Source organism: Periplaneta americana, chromosome 8, assembly GCF_040183065.1.
Source record: "Periplaneta americana isolate PAMFEO1 chromosome 8, P.americana_PAMFEO1_priV1, whole genome shotgun sequence".
NCBI lineage: Eukaryota > Metazoa > Arthropoda > Insecta > Blattodea > Blattidae > Periplaneta > Periplaneta americana.
The window spans coordinates 40,829,431-40,846,229 of NC_091124.1; the positions used below are offsets into that span (position 1 = coordinate 40,829,431).

The following is a 16,799-nucleotide window of genomic DNA, read 5'->3' on the forward strand; positions in this document are numbered from 1 at the left end:
CTTTTCAACAGTCACTGCTCTGTCGATATCAATGAAATCTTCTGGTTTCACGTTTGTAGGTGTGTTACTCTTCTCATATATCTGTCTCCAGAGTTCTGGGTCGAACTCTTCAATGTCATCGGCAGGCTCTTCTTTCTCTTCTTCAATCACTTACAAAATTTCGGATTTCCACTTCATTGTAACCATTAAGGGCAAGCTTCTCCATGCTGAAGTGAACATTTTCATGGCTTCTAAAATTGATATGTAGGTGTTACCACCTACAGTTACTCTTGTGAGGATTTTTCTAATCAGCTGTGAACGGTAACTTACTTTGACGGCACAAATTATGCCCTGGTCGAGGTTGTAGGACGGATGTACTGTTTGGAGGTAACTTAAGTACTTTAACGAATTCCATGTGTCTTGGGATATTCTTATGAGAAGAACAGTTGTCTATTAAAAGTAGAATTTTTCGTTGTAATCATATTGTCGTTGTTCCTGCAATAACTCCTATGTGACATATTTATCGATTTTCATATTTTTGCTCTTTTAAATAACTTAAATAGTGATACAGCAAATAATAAAATCTCCTATATGTAATTATCTTTCTTTCGAAAATGTAAGAATTCACAATCTCCTATGTACCACTGCCATAGAATGAATAAATGTGTTTTTTCTTCCTACTGAAAAATTTTATATATTTGCACATAGGAGTTATTGCATGAATAACGATGATATGTATTATGAAGGGGAAATTTTTATTTTCGTTGCAGTGAAATTTTCGTTATATTGACGTTCGTACAATTGAAATAATTTAACATGGAAACTTACGGAGTTAAGGAAGGGAAATACAATTTTTTTTTTGTTATACTAACGAATTCGTTAAACTGGCGTGTGTTAAAACGACAGTTGACTGTAATAATCAAATTGTTGAGTGATGTCCTTTTAAAAATATGAGTTAATTTATTTTGGAGGATACAAATTTATTATTTAATACTTCTTCTCATTATCTAAACTCTTGCAATTTTATTGATAACTTCATTCCTGATTATACATAAAGGGCTGGAATACATAAAATAAACACAATGGTATTTGTAAGAAGATAAAGTAAGTTTTCTTAATATTAGTTTGAAGTTTTTATTTCACAGCTGTAACAGGAATGAAAATCAGCTGTGTTTTGTTTTGTGGAAATATAACATTATTCTGTTTGTTTCTACAGTCTTTGATCTTTTTGTGACTCTGTTACTTCTTTTGTTTTCAGAACTTCCAGAAACTAGTTTTACGCGCTCTATATCAAATCCTGAGGCTGTTATGCGTCGTCGTCGACAACAGAAACTTGAGAGAAAGCTGCAGCAGTTCCGTAGCAAAGATGGGGGACCTGACACAGGAGGAACTCTGAAAATCTATGGGGAATCTTTATGTCGCGATGTACCGTACAAAACGTTGCTGTTATCTGTCCGGGACACAGCTCAGCAAGTTGTGAAGGAGATGCTCACTAAGTATGGGCTGGATCGGGAAACAGATCCCCATAACTACTGCCTTGTGCAGGTAAGCATGCGGTAGTGTTGTATTTAGAAATATGTGCTTCTGTGCACTGTTGTTCATTAGACTTCTCTATAGGATTTTACATCGTTTTTCGAGGTCTTCAGGAATATAGCGGGATTGAGTTAATTTTATTCACAAAGTTTAGTCAAAATAAGATGGACATCTAACTACTGTTTCTAATAACTGGTCAACAGTGATTTGTTAAATCTAAAATTTCTGCTGTTTCCTATGTAATTTTATCTGCTGATTCCAAAAATGAAGTCAGAATTTTTCTGCCTCCCACCATTTTTGGGTAATTTTAGAAAAATTGATTTATTTTTATTGCTTTATACAGTTCTTAACATGCTAATGGAAAGAAAATACGAGGGGGATTCAGGAAATAACGACCGTTCGCGCATACCCGCCATGCAGCTGACTCCCCTTCCTTGTTTGAAGGTCAACTGGCTTCCTTAACATGTGTTCTCATAATGTTGTGAGTACTGGTTGCAACAAGTCGCCATTGTGCATTTTGTGTTACTTCAAAATGAACGACGTGATTGATAATCCCGCCGACTGTGAGGTGAGGAGTGTGATTCGATTTTTGAATGCCCGACATTTGAAACCTGCAGAAATTTACCGGCAATTGAAAGATGTGTATGGTGATACTGTAATGAATGAAAGAAATGTGAGAAAATGGTGCGAAATGTTCAACAATGTGCGAACAAATGTCCACGATGAAACTCGACCCGGACGCCCATCATTCATCACAGAAGACCTGAAGACTAAAGTGAACGACAGAATCTTGCAAGACAGGCGCACATCACTCGACGAATTGCATATTGCCTTTCCTGACATTTCTCGGTCTTTGCTTGGTGAAACTGTGTCGCAACATCTTGGCTACCACAAAATCTGTGCACGATGGGTTCCACGGCAACTGAGTGACCAACACAAAACTCAGATGGCCTCAGCATTGACATTCTTGATGCGATATCACACAGATGGAGACGCCTTTCTTGATCAAATTGTGACTGGTGATGAGACCTGGGTGTCTCACAACACCCCAGAGACCAAGCGCCAATCACGTCAGTGGCATCATCCCTCATCACCCAAGAAACCGAGAAAATTCAAATAGACTCTCTCAACACAAAAAGTCATGGCTACTGTCTTTTGGGATCGCAAAGGTGTTCTTTTGCTGGATTTCATGCCAAAAGCCACTATGATCAATGCAAATCGTTATTGTGAGACTTTACGAAAACTACGGCGAGCCATCCAAAACAAGAGGCGAGGAATGCTTTCGAGAGGAGTTGTGCTTCTTCACGACAACGCCCGCCCGCACACTGCTGCTTCAACTCGAGAATTGCTGGATCAATTCGGTTGGGAAATCTTTGATCATCCGCCCTATAGTCCAGACCTTGCCCCTAGCGATTTTCACCTTTTCACTAAGCTGAAAGACTTTCTGGGTGGTACGCGTTTTGGAAGTGATGAAGAGTTGAAGAAGACAGTGAACACCTGGCTTAATGAACTGGCGGCAGAGGAGTATAACACGTTCAAATATTTCATTTTATTGCTTAACAATTAACCTATAACTTTAGATAATTGTTGCCTGTGAAGCCAGAATTCATAAAAATAAATTTTATTCCTCATAAGACTATTGGAGTTAGTATTAATTCTCAGTTGAGTTGGAACTTACATTCATGAAACAAGTTTCACAACCCGTTGTTTTCTTTGTCCTAATTTTAAGTGTGGTAAAAGCATCTTATAAAGTGAAACATACCTCGAAATATTGTGTAAATCACATAAACAATTTTTGTTATGTGTGTGGTTAGTTAACTCTGAAAGCATACAGGCGAATTTTTACTATACTAGTTAAAAGATCTTACGAGTGTTATTTGGACTGAAAAATAGATGACAGGAACTGGGTCCCTGAAATCTGTTGTGCTCCATGTAATTCTATTAGCCTAAGTGGTTGGCTGAAAGGATCCCGTGATATGCTTTTTCCAGTTCCAATGATATGCCGGTAACCTAAGGATCATTCAACAGACTGTTACTTTCTGGAAACCACAGACCAGAAGATTACAGAGAAGTTGTCAGCGAGCTGATTCAGAACTATAATGTGATGGGGTGTATTATGCCTCTCAAAATAACTTCTCGGATTCTCATCTATTTTTTCTTTCTTCAAAATCTTTGGGTAGTGAGTGACGAACATGGGGAGCATTTTCATCAGGATTTTTCTGAAATGGAAAGGCGCTACCAGAAAAAACGGAGCCCAAATATTCTGTCAGACTACTGCTGGACACTCAAAAGAGATGTTTCTGAAGCGAAGTATAGCCTAAAATCTATTCCGCACATATTTTAGGTAAATAAATATGATTTTAGGTAAAATTTTAGAAGGTATCAGTACTAGAAAAATTTGAATTACATTTCATATAATTATTCAAAAACCCTGCGTGATAGGATAATTTTGAAAACATATTTGAAATCAGCACGAAAAATGCTATAAGAATCATCCATTATTTATCTTTTAACAAAAAAATATGTTTAATTTTGTTGACCAGTGAAATATTCCCTGTTTCTGTACTTAACACATAAGTATTTTAATCGCCTTTTAATAAACTTTTGTTTTGTGATACCAATATAAAAATATATTCTTAATTAATTATTAACTTGGTTTGAAGTTTTCATGCACGATAAAATTTGAATCGTGAACTAAATAATAAAAGTAAAGTCAATACAATAATGTTGTTATTTTGGCTTCAGGTGAATGCAGCTGTGCCAGCCGATAATGGAGAGAGCAAGGAATATCATGGAGGAACGAACAATCGAGAATACATCCTGGATGATGATGAATGTCCTCTTGCCATCCTCATGAATCACCCTTCATCACGGGGTGAGTCCTCACAACACATATTTTATGTTTACTTTATTGGTATGCTATATGGTTTCTATTAAATAAGTATATAATAAATTTTCAATCTTAAGACATATCAACTTGCAAATGTTTATTTGCTATTTAATAAAATATATGAACGTTTTCGCCGTTTGGGGCATCTTCAGATATAACAAAAAACATAATCTGGACCTATGATAATAAATCATGCAAATAACAAAGAATAAGGAACAATGTATGTATGCAATACATGAGATTCATGAGCTTTATGTAAAATATGACATAATACAGGATAATTATTGATATAATCTTTGGATTTTGAAATTGAATTGGACGGATATTTTATACATATAGCTCATGTTACAAATAAAATATACAATTATGATTAAAATTTGTCAATAATGTTAAAATTTTAAAATTTATAATGCTGATTGATAAAATAGATATTTTAAGAGTAAGTTCTTTTAAAACCACCAACACACCAACACCAGCACATACAAATAATATCTTCATTTATATACTTCAATAAATCTGATGACACGCAATAGCCATAATCAATAGGATGCCATCAAATTAGAGTAATCGCCAACGTCAAACAACATCCATTTCATAAGCGAACGATCTCTTGAACGATTGAAATTCATACCTAACTTATGATTTATCTATTACGAAATCATCTTATACTCCACGACATCCATAACCAACGAGCATTCATTCAAATATCTCAACAAATCTGATTACACGTAACAGCAATCTCCAATATAAAACAACATTAGTTCATTAGCGAACGTTTTTCAACGAAACACATACATAACACACGAACATCAGCTACGCAAACTATCGTATATCCTATGACAATCCTCAACTAATGATTCCTCTTAAAATATCTATTTTATCAATCATCATTATAAATTTTAAAATTTTAACATTATTGACAAATTTTAATCATAATTGTATATTTTATTTGTAACATGATCTATATGTATAAAATATCCGTCCAATTCAATTTCAAAATCCAAAGATTATATCAATAATTATCCTGTCTTATGTCATATTTTACATAAAGCTCATGAATCTCATGTATTGCATACATACATTGTTCTTTATTCTTTGTTATTTGCATAATTTATTATTATAGGTCCAGATTATATGTTTTTTGTTATATCTGAAGATGCCCCAAACGGCGAAAACGTTCATATATTTTATTAAATAGCAAATAAACATTTGCAAGTTGATATGTCTTAAGATTGAAAATTTATTATATACTTATTTAATAATTCACCAGGCATATTGAAATATAAAAATGAATTGTAAATTATATGGTTTCTAGTTTTGAGTGCCTTCAACAAGTGCCAGCCATTTTCTGACCTGTTACCGGTCCTTTTCCCCCTGTAACAGGAACCTGTTTTGACTGTGAAGTACGCATACATTGACTGTTTTTTTATTTTATGAATAAACTACAGGAAGAAAAGTAATTAAATGCTATTACAGTGTTTAATCTTACCCCGAGTTAAAACAAATGTTCGAAATGATGTCCATCTGCTTGTAGAAAAGCTTCGATAAACTGTTGAACATTAGCCTAATTTTTTCTTGTGTAATGTTATGAATAGGAAATGGATTTCTAATTCCATACCTATTTTGTCTGCTTAGTGTTAGACTATGTTATTAAGATACTTCTACATTACATGTACACAGGATCCTCCTATTAAAATTCTATAGGATCATCATCATCATCATCATCATCATCATCATCATCATTATTCAAACAAGTATAAGGTCCAAAGCCTCTTACAGCCTCAGTGAGTCATTCTCGGAATCATGGTTTTGGAAGTCTATTACAATCCATTCGTTGGACATGATTTTTCCACTGCAGCCTGTACTTCTTTATAAACTATGAGACCGGTTTTAATTGAAATTCTTGCATGTTATCCTCATTTCTTGATTATTTTCAGGAAGATACGAAAAGTGAAAATGATAAGAGCATGATGGTTACTATAGTAACCGATATGTTTACTCTCAATTCATAGAAGATGGCTACTTCCAGCACAGCAAAGATTATCTGGTTTTCAGGATATCTGGAAGGAAGAGATGTTGATTGTCACTGCTGATGTTTACCTTAAGAGCAATTCTGCCAGTGACATATTCACATATAAAACTTGTGACTGTGATTCCGAAACGGTCTACCCTGGTTTTTTTAAATTTAATTCTAATAATCAGGGAATAAACATATCAGTGACAAGGCAAGAGGTTGGTCTCCTCTGTCCGCAACCTGAGGACACGGCATGATGTGATGGGGGAGGGGGATAATGCTAGTAAAATAAATAAATGAAATAAATAAAAATAAATAAACAAAAGAAGAGGGTAAGGATTTTATCAAGGGCATCATTTGTCACTCACTGCAGACCATAGTTTATTTAGGAAAAATATTATCTGTAATAAACTCTTACATTTTTGAGTGTTTGATTAAAATTAATCATTCCTTACCCAGTATTATACGTGTAAGGATTGACTTAATTATTCCACAAGAAATAATTATTTAATGGATAAGGCCAAGGTTAGAATGGTTAAATCAATTAAATGATATTATAATGTGGTTATTGACCTATTTAACAAATTGCCAAAAACAGCATGTCATGTAAACACGGAAAGGTTTCAAGCCTGTTTACATGACTGGTTACTTGTAAATTCTTTTTATGATATATATATATATAGTCCAGATCAGCTTACTTAATACCCTAAGGGTGAAACCTAACCATTTTTCCACCATTACTACATATGCTAGTGGATTATGATGATTTTCTAGTTTGAAAGTTGAATTTTCTTTTGCCAACTTCGTTTCGAATTTCGATACTGAGAAATACTACAACTGGTAGTGATTTTCTGACAGTAATGTTGGCAGCAACAACATCTGTTGTCGGTAGTGCAAGTTCTGAAAATTCAAATTCTTCTAGATTTCTGAGCCGATTAGTGGAAGCTAGTGAAATTCGAACATATAATTAAGTAATATCAGTATTATATTAATACATAATAATTATTTTATGTGTCGCGTTGCGGTTACAATTCAAGATTATAATCAGATAAGTGTAAATAAACATAACATTCATATGGTGTGATACATGCACTTGGGTGATCGATAGAAAATGCTCACGGAGACAGCAATTATAAACTAGAATAGCAAAATTATTACGGAGTACTTAAGCATACATTTCAAAGTGATATTCGGTTTTCGGAGTTTGAACTAATAATTTCACGTGATCAAAGAAAGTACATTTTTAGGTTAGAGTTCGTGAATCGTAAACTGTTTAGTCAAAGCAATGAATTTCTTGTTGTCAGACAAAATACTTTTTAATATTAAATCATATGAATCTACTAATTTCCAACATAATGTGCGAGAGGTTCAGGAGGAAAACATAGGCCTATTCTTTCACAAATTATTGAACCATTCAGAAAAAGCCTCCCAGCATAATGATGAGATATACTAAATAAGCAAGACATCGTTATTGTTAATAGTATATTATTATTATTATTATTATTATTATTATTATTATTATTATACATGGCATTGTGATTTTACCCTCTGGTGATATCTGGTAGTAGTTGGCAACACTGAAAAGACGGCCAAATTAGCCTTTTAGGAACTGTTCTTACGTGATCCTCACTATACAAGAGTACCTGAATTCGAAATCAGTATACTGTTCTAGTTCGATTCTTCATTGACGACGTCTAAAACAAAATATCATTGTTACTGACTTATTGAAAATAGAATACAATATGGCAATAATAATAATAGTATGGCGTGACATTGCAGTCTTTTGTGGACGGGTAACGTAACACGACGATATAAGACGCAGTTCAAGAGTCCTGACGTCCAGTTGTTTTATGTAACTGAACCCACTCAAGAGAGACTTCAGCTGCGGTATCACTATTTATATACACGGTTATATCACAATGAAATACGTAGCAAGCTTCTACTTCGACGCTGTGTTGCATAATACATGTCCAGAAAGAGCAAATTTCCTCATGAGACCTCACCATGTGACAGGATTCGCTCTGCCGTTACCTCACTGAATAGAGGAAGTAGAGGTAGGTAGAGAACCCCACATTAATGACTTTTAACCGCATTAGTTGTTTAGTTTTGGTGTAGTTATTGATTGTTGCGAATTTTCAACCATAGTGCCGACGCTGTTATTTCCGGCGTGACTCCGCCTCTTTGCTTACGTCTTAGAAAGTGAAGGCTCTATAAAATCTAGGTAGGTAGTATCATTCGCCATTTTTGTTCTTACGTTGCCGAGCTACCATACGAGGAATCTATTTGCAACACCGTTAAACATTATCATGTCGTAACTCCTATGATAATAAATCAAACGCAATGTAATTCAGCAAATAATTGAGTGGCAAATAACGTCTTCGTGTGCTTTCTGCGAACGCCAACTAAAGAGCTAAAATGGCGGGCGATTATATTAAGTATTTATCGAGCCTTAAGGAATGAACCAGCGAATCACAATACGCACACGTTTAAATGTAGCCGACCTGCAACGCGATTGGCTGCCGGAAATTAGAGCGACGGGACTATAGAAAGGAACGTGGAGAAAGATTGTTGTGCGCATTTCATTTGGCTCAACTTTGCGCTGTGTTAGTTGCCATTAAAAATTTGGCAGTGCTCCGAGAGCTCTTTCCGTCGGTAAAGGCTCATTCGCAATGAACATTAAACATAAACACAGAAATTTGCTGTGAGGTTTTTTAATGGGGTCATTCACAATGATTCACATAAACATTTACATTAACATTATTGTTAGACGTTAACATGAAAGTTTGGAAACTCCGAACAAATGTCACATTTTAAAATTCCCTTTCAGAACGGAAAGGTACATTTGTTCAGATCAAATTTCTGCACATTTGAAGGACAAAACTAAAATTCTTTCAGTCTTATCATAATACACTGCTCTCTTAAATTGATTGAGCATATTGGGAATTAAATCAATAATAATAATAATAATAATAATAATAATAATCCGTGGCGCTACAGCCCGTGAAGGACCTAGACCGACCAGCCGGTTGCTGGCCTCACGCCCATATGTCGAAGCAGAGGTGGACGATCATCCAACCAGAATGGAGGTATCGTGTGGTGAGCACGATGATCCCCCCAGCCGTTATAGCTGGCATTCGCAACCGGATTTCGCTATCTATCGTAGCTCCCCAAGTGCATCACGATGCTGGGTGGGCACCGGTCCCATACACTGGCTGAAATTTCATGAGAAAATTTCTTCCCCCATGAGGACTCGAACCAGCGCGCATTCCGTAACGCGAGTCCTAGACAGGATGCCTTAGACCACGACGCCACGGCGCGGGACGAATTAAATCAATGTCTTTCCCAAAACACGCTATAAAATATTTCATATAAATATTTTTTCTCGAAAAAGAAGCAAAAACGAAAAAATTGTATTGAGGGGACACTGTACTGAAATTATGGTGAAAAATTAAGAAAATCCAATTAAAATTTATTGTTACTCTCTATTTAGACTGAGCTCAAAAACCTATTAATTTATATTTCCTTGACTATTTTCAAGCTTTTGAGCTAATATGAACTAAAAATGTTGAAAACTTTGTCACAAAGAGCCTTTTTAGTGACGTCAATATAAAATATATTTAAAACATATAATTTCAAAACTATTAGCCCTAATGGCAGCAAATTTTGTACAGATAATATTGTAGGTATGTTTATGTAGTTTAAAATTAATAAATTTCGGATGAAAATTATATTTGTTTTAAAACTCACATGAGTGTCCCCTTAAACTTTTTTTGTTTGAAGCATATCAAAGAATAACCCCCTGAAATTAATTACATTACTTACGGTTCATTCTGTATACAGTAGTTGACCTTGTACCTTCGTTATAAATAAAGGCGAAAGCTGTTGCCATGGAAATGAGTATGTTCTCTGGCAAAAAAAAATAGTTAACTCTATGTTTCACGACAGAAAGGTTAGTCCATTCTATATTGTGAATTATTGAAGCATTTTTCAGATAAAAAAAGTTCAATTTTGATAACATTTGAGTATCAGTCAGTGATAAAGTACCTATTTTTGAGAGAGTTTTCCGGCAAAGAAATTAAGCGGATATGGTGGATACATTGAGGGATCATTTCCCTTCACCATAAAAAATTGGGTTGCGGAATTTAAGAGAGGAAGAACGGAGATCGAACACGAACACCGCGTTGGAAGACCTGTTTCATTAACCACTCTATATCAGTGCCGCGAGTTGGGCTCAAACATATATAAGAGCCTTTGAGATATCTTTCATATCGTACACCATGTTTTGGGTATGAGAAAATTATCACAGGTAATATCACAATCTAGTATATACAGTCACGAAGCTCAATACGTAGTAAATATGCGTCCATAGATAGTTGCTAACCACTAGGATCGCTACTATCGCCTCATTACAGACAATGCGAAATAGTACCTGCACAGTCTATTGTTCCTAATACCCTCAACAACTCAAGCTTCGTGACTGTATGTAGTAATATCATAATAGTTTTCATATTATCGATAAAATCACGAGCGCGAGTTAATGATTCAAAGAGATGAGATCTCGCGTGATATTTGAATGAGACTATTTCGCGAATAATAGCAAATACCTTAATTAATAATAGGACGATAATATAATAATTATATTAGTAAATAAGGTATTTCAGTTGCTAACTATGTTTCATTGGTCAGCATGGCCTTGGCCTCCTGCAATATAAAATGCATGAGTAAACATTTGACAGTTGCTGTAGAAATTATGGTTAGTGAAACAGCAAAATTAAACAAATATTTGAGGTTATAACGTTTTATTTTGAACCAGGTACTTTCATCTACTGAATTATCGACAAAATGAGAACTCTTGAATAAGATTATGTCTCCGAATATGTTAATAAATAATGTATAACATACAGAAACAGATTATATTATAAATTAAGATATTTCATACTTATATTTTCTGTTATGACCATCACGCGATATTACGTCCCACTGTAGTGTTGAAGAAACAGTGAAAATATTTAACATCTGAACATCAGATGCTACAAGATATTAAATAAATACGCATCAGGTGCGACAAAATTGTTTTGACAAGATTGCAAATGATAGTTGACTCGATAAATTCTTACATTCCATTGGTTCATGTTACATGAGCGAAATAGTCTGCTAATTGGATCCCAAAATGTCCTTTAGGATCCAAAAACAAAATAGCAATGCAAAGAAGGAAGATTGGCTATCTTATTATAGGTATTATGTAAAAGTGTTTGTGCGAGATCGTGCGTATTTGCTTGCTTTCCGCACAAAACCAATACGCGGTAAGTGTGAAATACCACATTCAGTATTCCCAACGTAACATATAACAATTTCCCTCTTCTTACCGCTTAAGCGCCATATTCATTTTACTGCTTTAGGCTTTTAACATATTATTTTTAGAGACGTTTAACATAGTAATAAGTATAAATTGGAAACTTACCACTGCAATTTCACCTAAATTGCACTGTTAATTATTGTTTTTAAATATTTGCAAAAATTAAATAAACTCTACAACACCACAAAAGTTACTGCATTTGTAATGCAAGTAACATTAAGGAAGCCGTGAAAAAATCAACAAGATTCCAGATGCCGATGTTATTACTGCAATATGTTATATAAATAATATTGTAAAAATATTAAAATGAAAAATAAATCATTACATAACCTTACCGTTTGTTTTAAGTTCGCATTTATAGACTTGGGAAAAAAAAGACAGACGTATATCACGGCCTGCTGGAATATAGTAAACACAGCAAACATTTTATAGCAACAATGTTGAAGATAGATATTTTAGTTTTTAAAAGTTGCCGTCATTGAACAGAAACCAAGATGGAGATTTCATTGCAGCTGATTAGAAATTCGTCTTTCAGGTATGTAATAAACGATCTTCGCACAAAATAATGTACGATACACGAGCGGTATGTTTGTTTTCATGTTCTCGGAAATTAAAAAAAACTCAACTACGTTTCGCTTTTTCAATCTTTTCCTCGAACATGAAAACATCAACATACCGCTCTTGTAACGCATATTACTATTTTCTTTTATTTGAAAGATGGAAATTTATCTTCTTATTTGGATATACAATAAATTACTTTGTGTGTGTGTGTGTGTGTGTGTGTGTGTGTGTGTGTGTGTGTGGCGCGCGAGCCGTTTCAATTATGATTCGAAAAACTTCACTAATAATAAGTGGACTTATGTTGTAGATGCGTGAAAGCAGAGGCGTATTTTGCGGGCTACCGGTGGTAGCCCAAGGAAATTACAAAAGAAAAAGTTTATAATATAACATAATGTAATAATTTTGTATTATTAGTTTTACCATAGTAATTAAAATTAAAGTAATTGTTAGATATATTTTGTGTAATAATAGGGTCAGCGGTAGCCCAAACCCTTTAACCAGTATACGCCCCTGCGGTGAAAGAGAACTAAATTTCAACGAAATGCATCTAACTTGCAGTCAAGAATCAAGAAATAGTTCACACCTGTGGCGTCTGGCCGCGAAACCAGGTGGCCCGGGTTCGAATCCCGGTCGGGGCAAGTTACCTGGTTGAAGTTTCTTCCGGGGTTTTCCCTCAACCCAATACGAGCAAATGCTGTGAAACTTTCGGTGCTGGACCCCGGACTCATTTCACCGGCATTATCACCTTCATATCATTCAGACGCTAAGTAACCTAGATGTTGATACAACGTCGTAAAATAACCCAATAAAATAAAAATAAAATCAAGAAATAATGTCATTTTCACCAATCGTTGTTGTTTTGTTGCCGTTGGAATTACTTTCAGTATCATTCAAAATATACAATTTTACAAAATTTTCTCTCTATAGCCAAGGGGCACAGTTTTGTTAACTCTGTGATTGAGTTATCGCTTCCCTAGCTGACATTGTTCCCCGTAAACACAGACATCGACAAAGCTCATGCCTTATAGGTTAACAAGATTTATGAAAGGAAATAGTTGTAGACAGTCATTCTTGATAAACGTCCGTCCTGTCCGGCATTAGTCACTCCCCTTTCGAAGGCTACACTTCTTGTAACGGAGCAGCGCGTGTGCTCCGTTATTCTGCTCAATGGATTGATAAAACATTGAAGAAACGAGACATTTTGTATTTATTTTGACTTTATTTTCTTGTAGGTACATTGTTGGTATTAAGCCTTTCTCATGCCAAACGTTTTGTAGTACCAGAAAAAAGGTAATGGGCCACTTGAATATTCTAAGTCCCAGATACAAGACACTGCGCATGCTCAGATACGTAGAGCACAGGTACACAAGCTATCGTTAACGGCGTTACTGAAATTCATTATATTTTGAGTGTTGTCGTAACCTTTTGTTAAACGCACTTGAAAATATGCGAAGAAAATGGATTTGCTGTAAATAGCAGTAAACCCATTACTCTATCATTAACGTTGCAAAATATGAAATTTCATATTTTCCGCTCAAAAATAACTTACTCAATAATAAATATTAAGATTTGAATAGTATGTGTAATTTTAAAGTATTAATTAATTAAATTATTTATTAATTTATGTATTGAATTATTTATTAATTAATTTATTAAATTATTAAGTAATTAATTAATTTATGTATTAAGTTATTAATACTTATAATATTTATTATGGGCCAAGTTATTTTAGAGCGGAAAATATGAAATTTCATAGTTTGCATCGTTAATGATAGAGTAATGGGAGTAATCATTTTTGTATTTCGTCATGAGTACAATCGAAATGGGGGTATTTTTTTTTTTCATATCTCATAGTATTTCGTAAAAAGTTTCACATTATGAACAAATCATTTTTCCCAATACCGCTTCCTTCCATATGTATTTATTGGGACGTTTTGGAGATAACTTCGATTTTCTTATTATTGTTTAGTCAACTGTCCAAACACAGGTTGGAATCTCGTAAGTCGCACCAATAAGGCATCACTTTTGAGGCAACTAAGGCAGGAGATACTGGAATAGGGTGACCAGTTCCTCCTTTCCCCCTCCATTGCATATATCACTGACTAGTAACCTATTACACTTATCTGACTTCAGATGTATACAAACAATTTATTGCATATAATAAATGAAAGTCTACCGCCATGGATTAACGGTTAACATGCCTGACCGTGAAACGAGTGAGTCCGGACTGAAATCCTGGTTGGGACAAGTTGTTTTTTTCTGGGGTTTCCCTCAACCCATTAAGAGAAAATTCTGGGTAACTTTCTGCGCTGGATTCTGGACTCATTTCGCTGGCAGATAACTTTAGCAGTTGATAAATAAATTAAAAAATAAATGAAGGTGATGGGAAAACGAAGTGTGTTGATGGAATGATTGAGAAAAATGGGAATACTCCAGGACAAAATCTTTGCAACGCCTGTTTTATCCAACAGGATCGAAGCCGGGCCACCTGGATGGAATACAAGCGCGTTGAACCACAGACGCGGTACTCATATTTATATACTCTCTGATCACACCAAAGATTTATGTCATCTATACTAATAATAAATCTGTAGCCAAAATTTTTCTGGTAATTTTCGATTTTCCAAAAATAATTGGTGTTAACATGTATAATTAACCATCCTGAAACCGAAAATAGCTTTTTTGAAATTTTTGTTTGTATGTCTGTCTGTCTGTCTGTCTGGATGTTTGTTACCTTTTCACGCGATAATGGCTGAACCCATTTATATGAAAATTGGAATATAAATTAAGTTCGTTGTAACTTAGATTTTAGGCTATATGGTATTCAAAATACTTTATTTAAAGGGGGGGTTATAAGGGGGCCTGAATTAAATAAATCAAGATATCTCCCTTATTATTAATTTTCATGAAAAATGTTACATAACAAAAATTTCTTTAAAATTAATTTCCGATAAGTTTTATTCTATATAAAATTTTGATACGACTGATATTTAATGAGATTAACGAGTTTTAAAATTACAATAACAACGCCATCTAAAGCGCTATACTGAAATAAAAACAAATGACTTCGTCTATAAGGGGCCTTGGACAACAACAATCGAAAGCTATTAAACATAGCCTACAGAGAATGTTTGTCTTTGTATGAAGTAATATCGGAAGCTAATTAATTGTTTAATTATTATTTCACCATTGGAAAGTGTAGTTTCTCTAGATGGACATAATTCTACAATATTATTACAGTAACTTCTGAAACATATAGCAAGTAATATAAAGTATATACATTAAAACTAAATTATATGCCAATCTTCATTAAATTATGGTTGCATGTAATAACAATTAAGAAACATGTTAAAGGAATTCTCATTGCACCAAATGATTGCTCTGTGGACCAAAATGACCGCATTTTAATTATTTAAATACAATTTAAATTAAGTAACATATGAAACGATTTATCCTTCTATCAAACACGAATGTTCCCTGGATCAAACGTCCTATTTTAATTATGTAATTACTTTATATTTATTTCTAACAAGTGCAGCGGAGCGCACGGGTACGGCTAGTTTATTAATAATTCTGTAGCAAGTCCATTTCGACGAGGCTTCAGTTTTGTGCTCTTTCACAGCAGTCTTAGTCGGTCTACTTTGTTATCAAATAAAAGCGATTTGAATTGCCGCGTCGTAAGAAGTTTCTTATCGGGTTTGGCTGCGTACGTAAAACTTTGAATAGGGGGCTTGTTAACCATGCACAGATGTTGCTCAGAACAAATAAACTCGTAAAAATATATGTGTATTCATAGCACACGATATAGCAGTCTGGGGATCGATAGCGGAACGACACGGGAAAGCTTTTTTCACGCAATTTGCTTATAGCTGAGGAACTGAATAATCAATATGAGTCGATAGTTGACAAACACGAATCCGAGGAAAAGGGTGAAACAAAAATAAAACAGACAACGCGTAAACATTGTAATGTAAATTTCGCTCTGCAATTTTTGCTGATCGTATAAAACAGCAGGAACAAAAAATTATATTTGGATACAGTAGTTCTTTTGTGTGAACTGTTTCAGAGGAGGGAGTCACTGTTTGTTATCATTGTTATTGCAGTAACGGCGATTGATTGAGGAGTAAAAGACGAGGACTCTTGCGTCATGTCTAGTCAATATGCAACACCTTCAGCTTATAAGATGATCACATTGTTTCTTCCCGTATACGAACTCTGGTACTTTGGAAACGAATAAGTAATAAATGAAGCTCGCAAAATATCTACAGTTTAACTTTGTTATAGCGTCGCCGAAGGGACTAAAAATGATGTCGCAATAAACGAGTGTTGCTGTATGAAAAATGTAAAGAAACAGCTGCAGTAAATAAAATGAAGAGCTTGCGGGAAAAACGATGAATGTCACATTTCTATTAAGGATTACATAATGATCTAATAGACTCTATAACTGCAAAATGTAGTGCTGTTTC

At 34.5% G+C, this 16,799-nt stretch overlaps 1 protein-coding gene across 6 annotated transcripts in view; it reads left to right on the top strand.

Moving 5' to 3' along the window:
• Positions 1–16,799, top strand: part of cno (adherens junction formation factor afadin) — a 552,013-nt gene that overhangs the window by 274,023 nt on the left and 261,191 nt on the right. For all 6 annotated transcript variants that reach the window (XR_011333387.1, XM_069832773.1, XM_069832778.1 and 3 more), the window contains exons 6-7: positions 1,238–1,524; positions 4,258–4,387. Coding sequence is in view for 5 of the 6 variants with exons in the window: in XM_069832773.1 (XP_069688874.1) it covers positions 1,238–1,524; positions 4,258–4,387 (417 nt within the window). In the remaining variant the exon portion in view is untranslated. The remainder of the gene's footprint in view (positions 1–1,237; positions 1,525–4,257; positions 4,388–16,799) is intronic.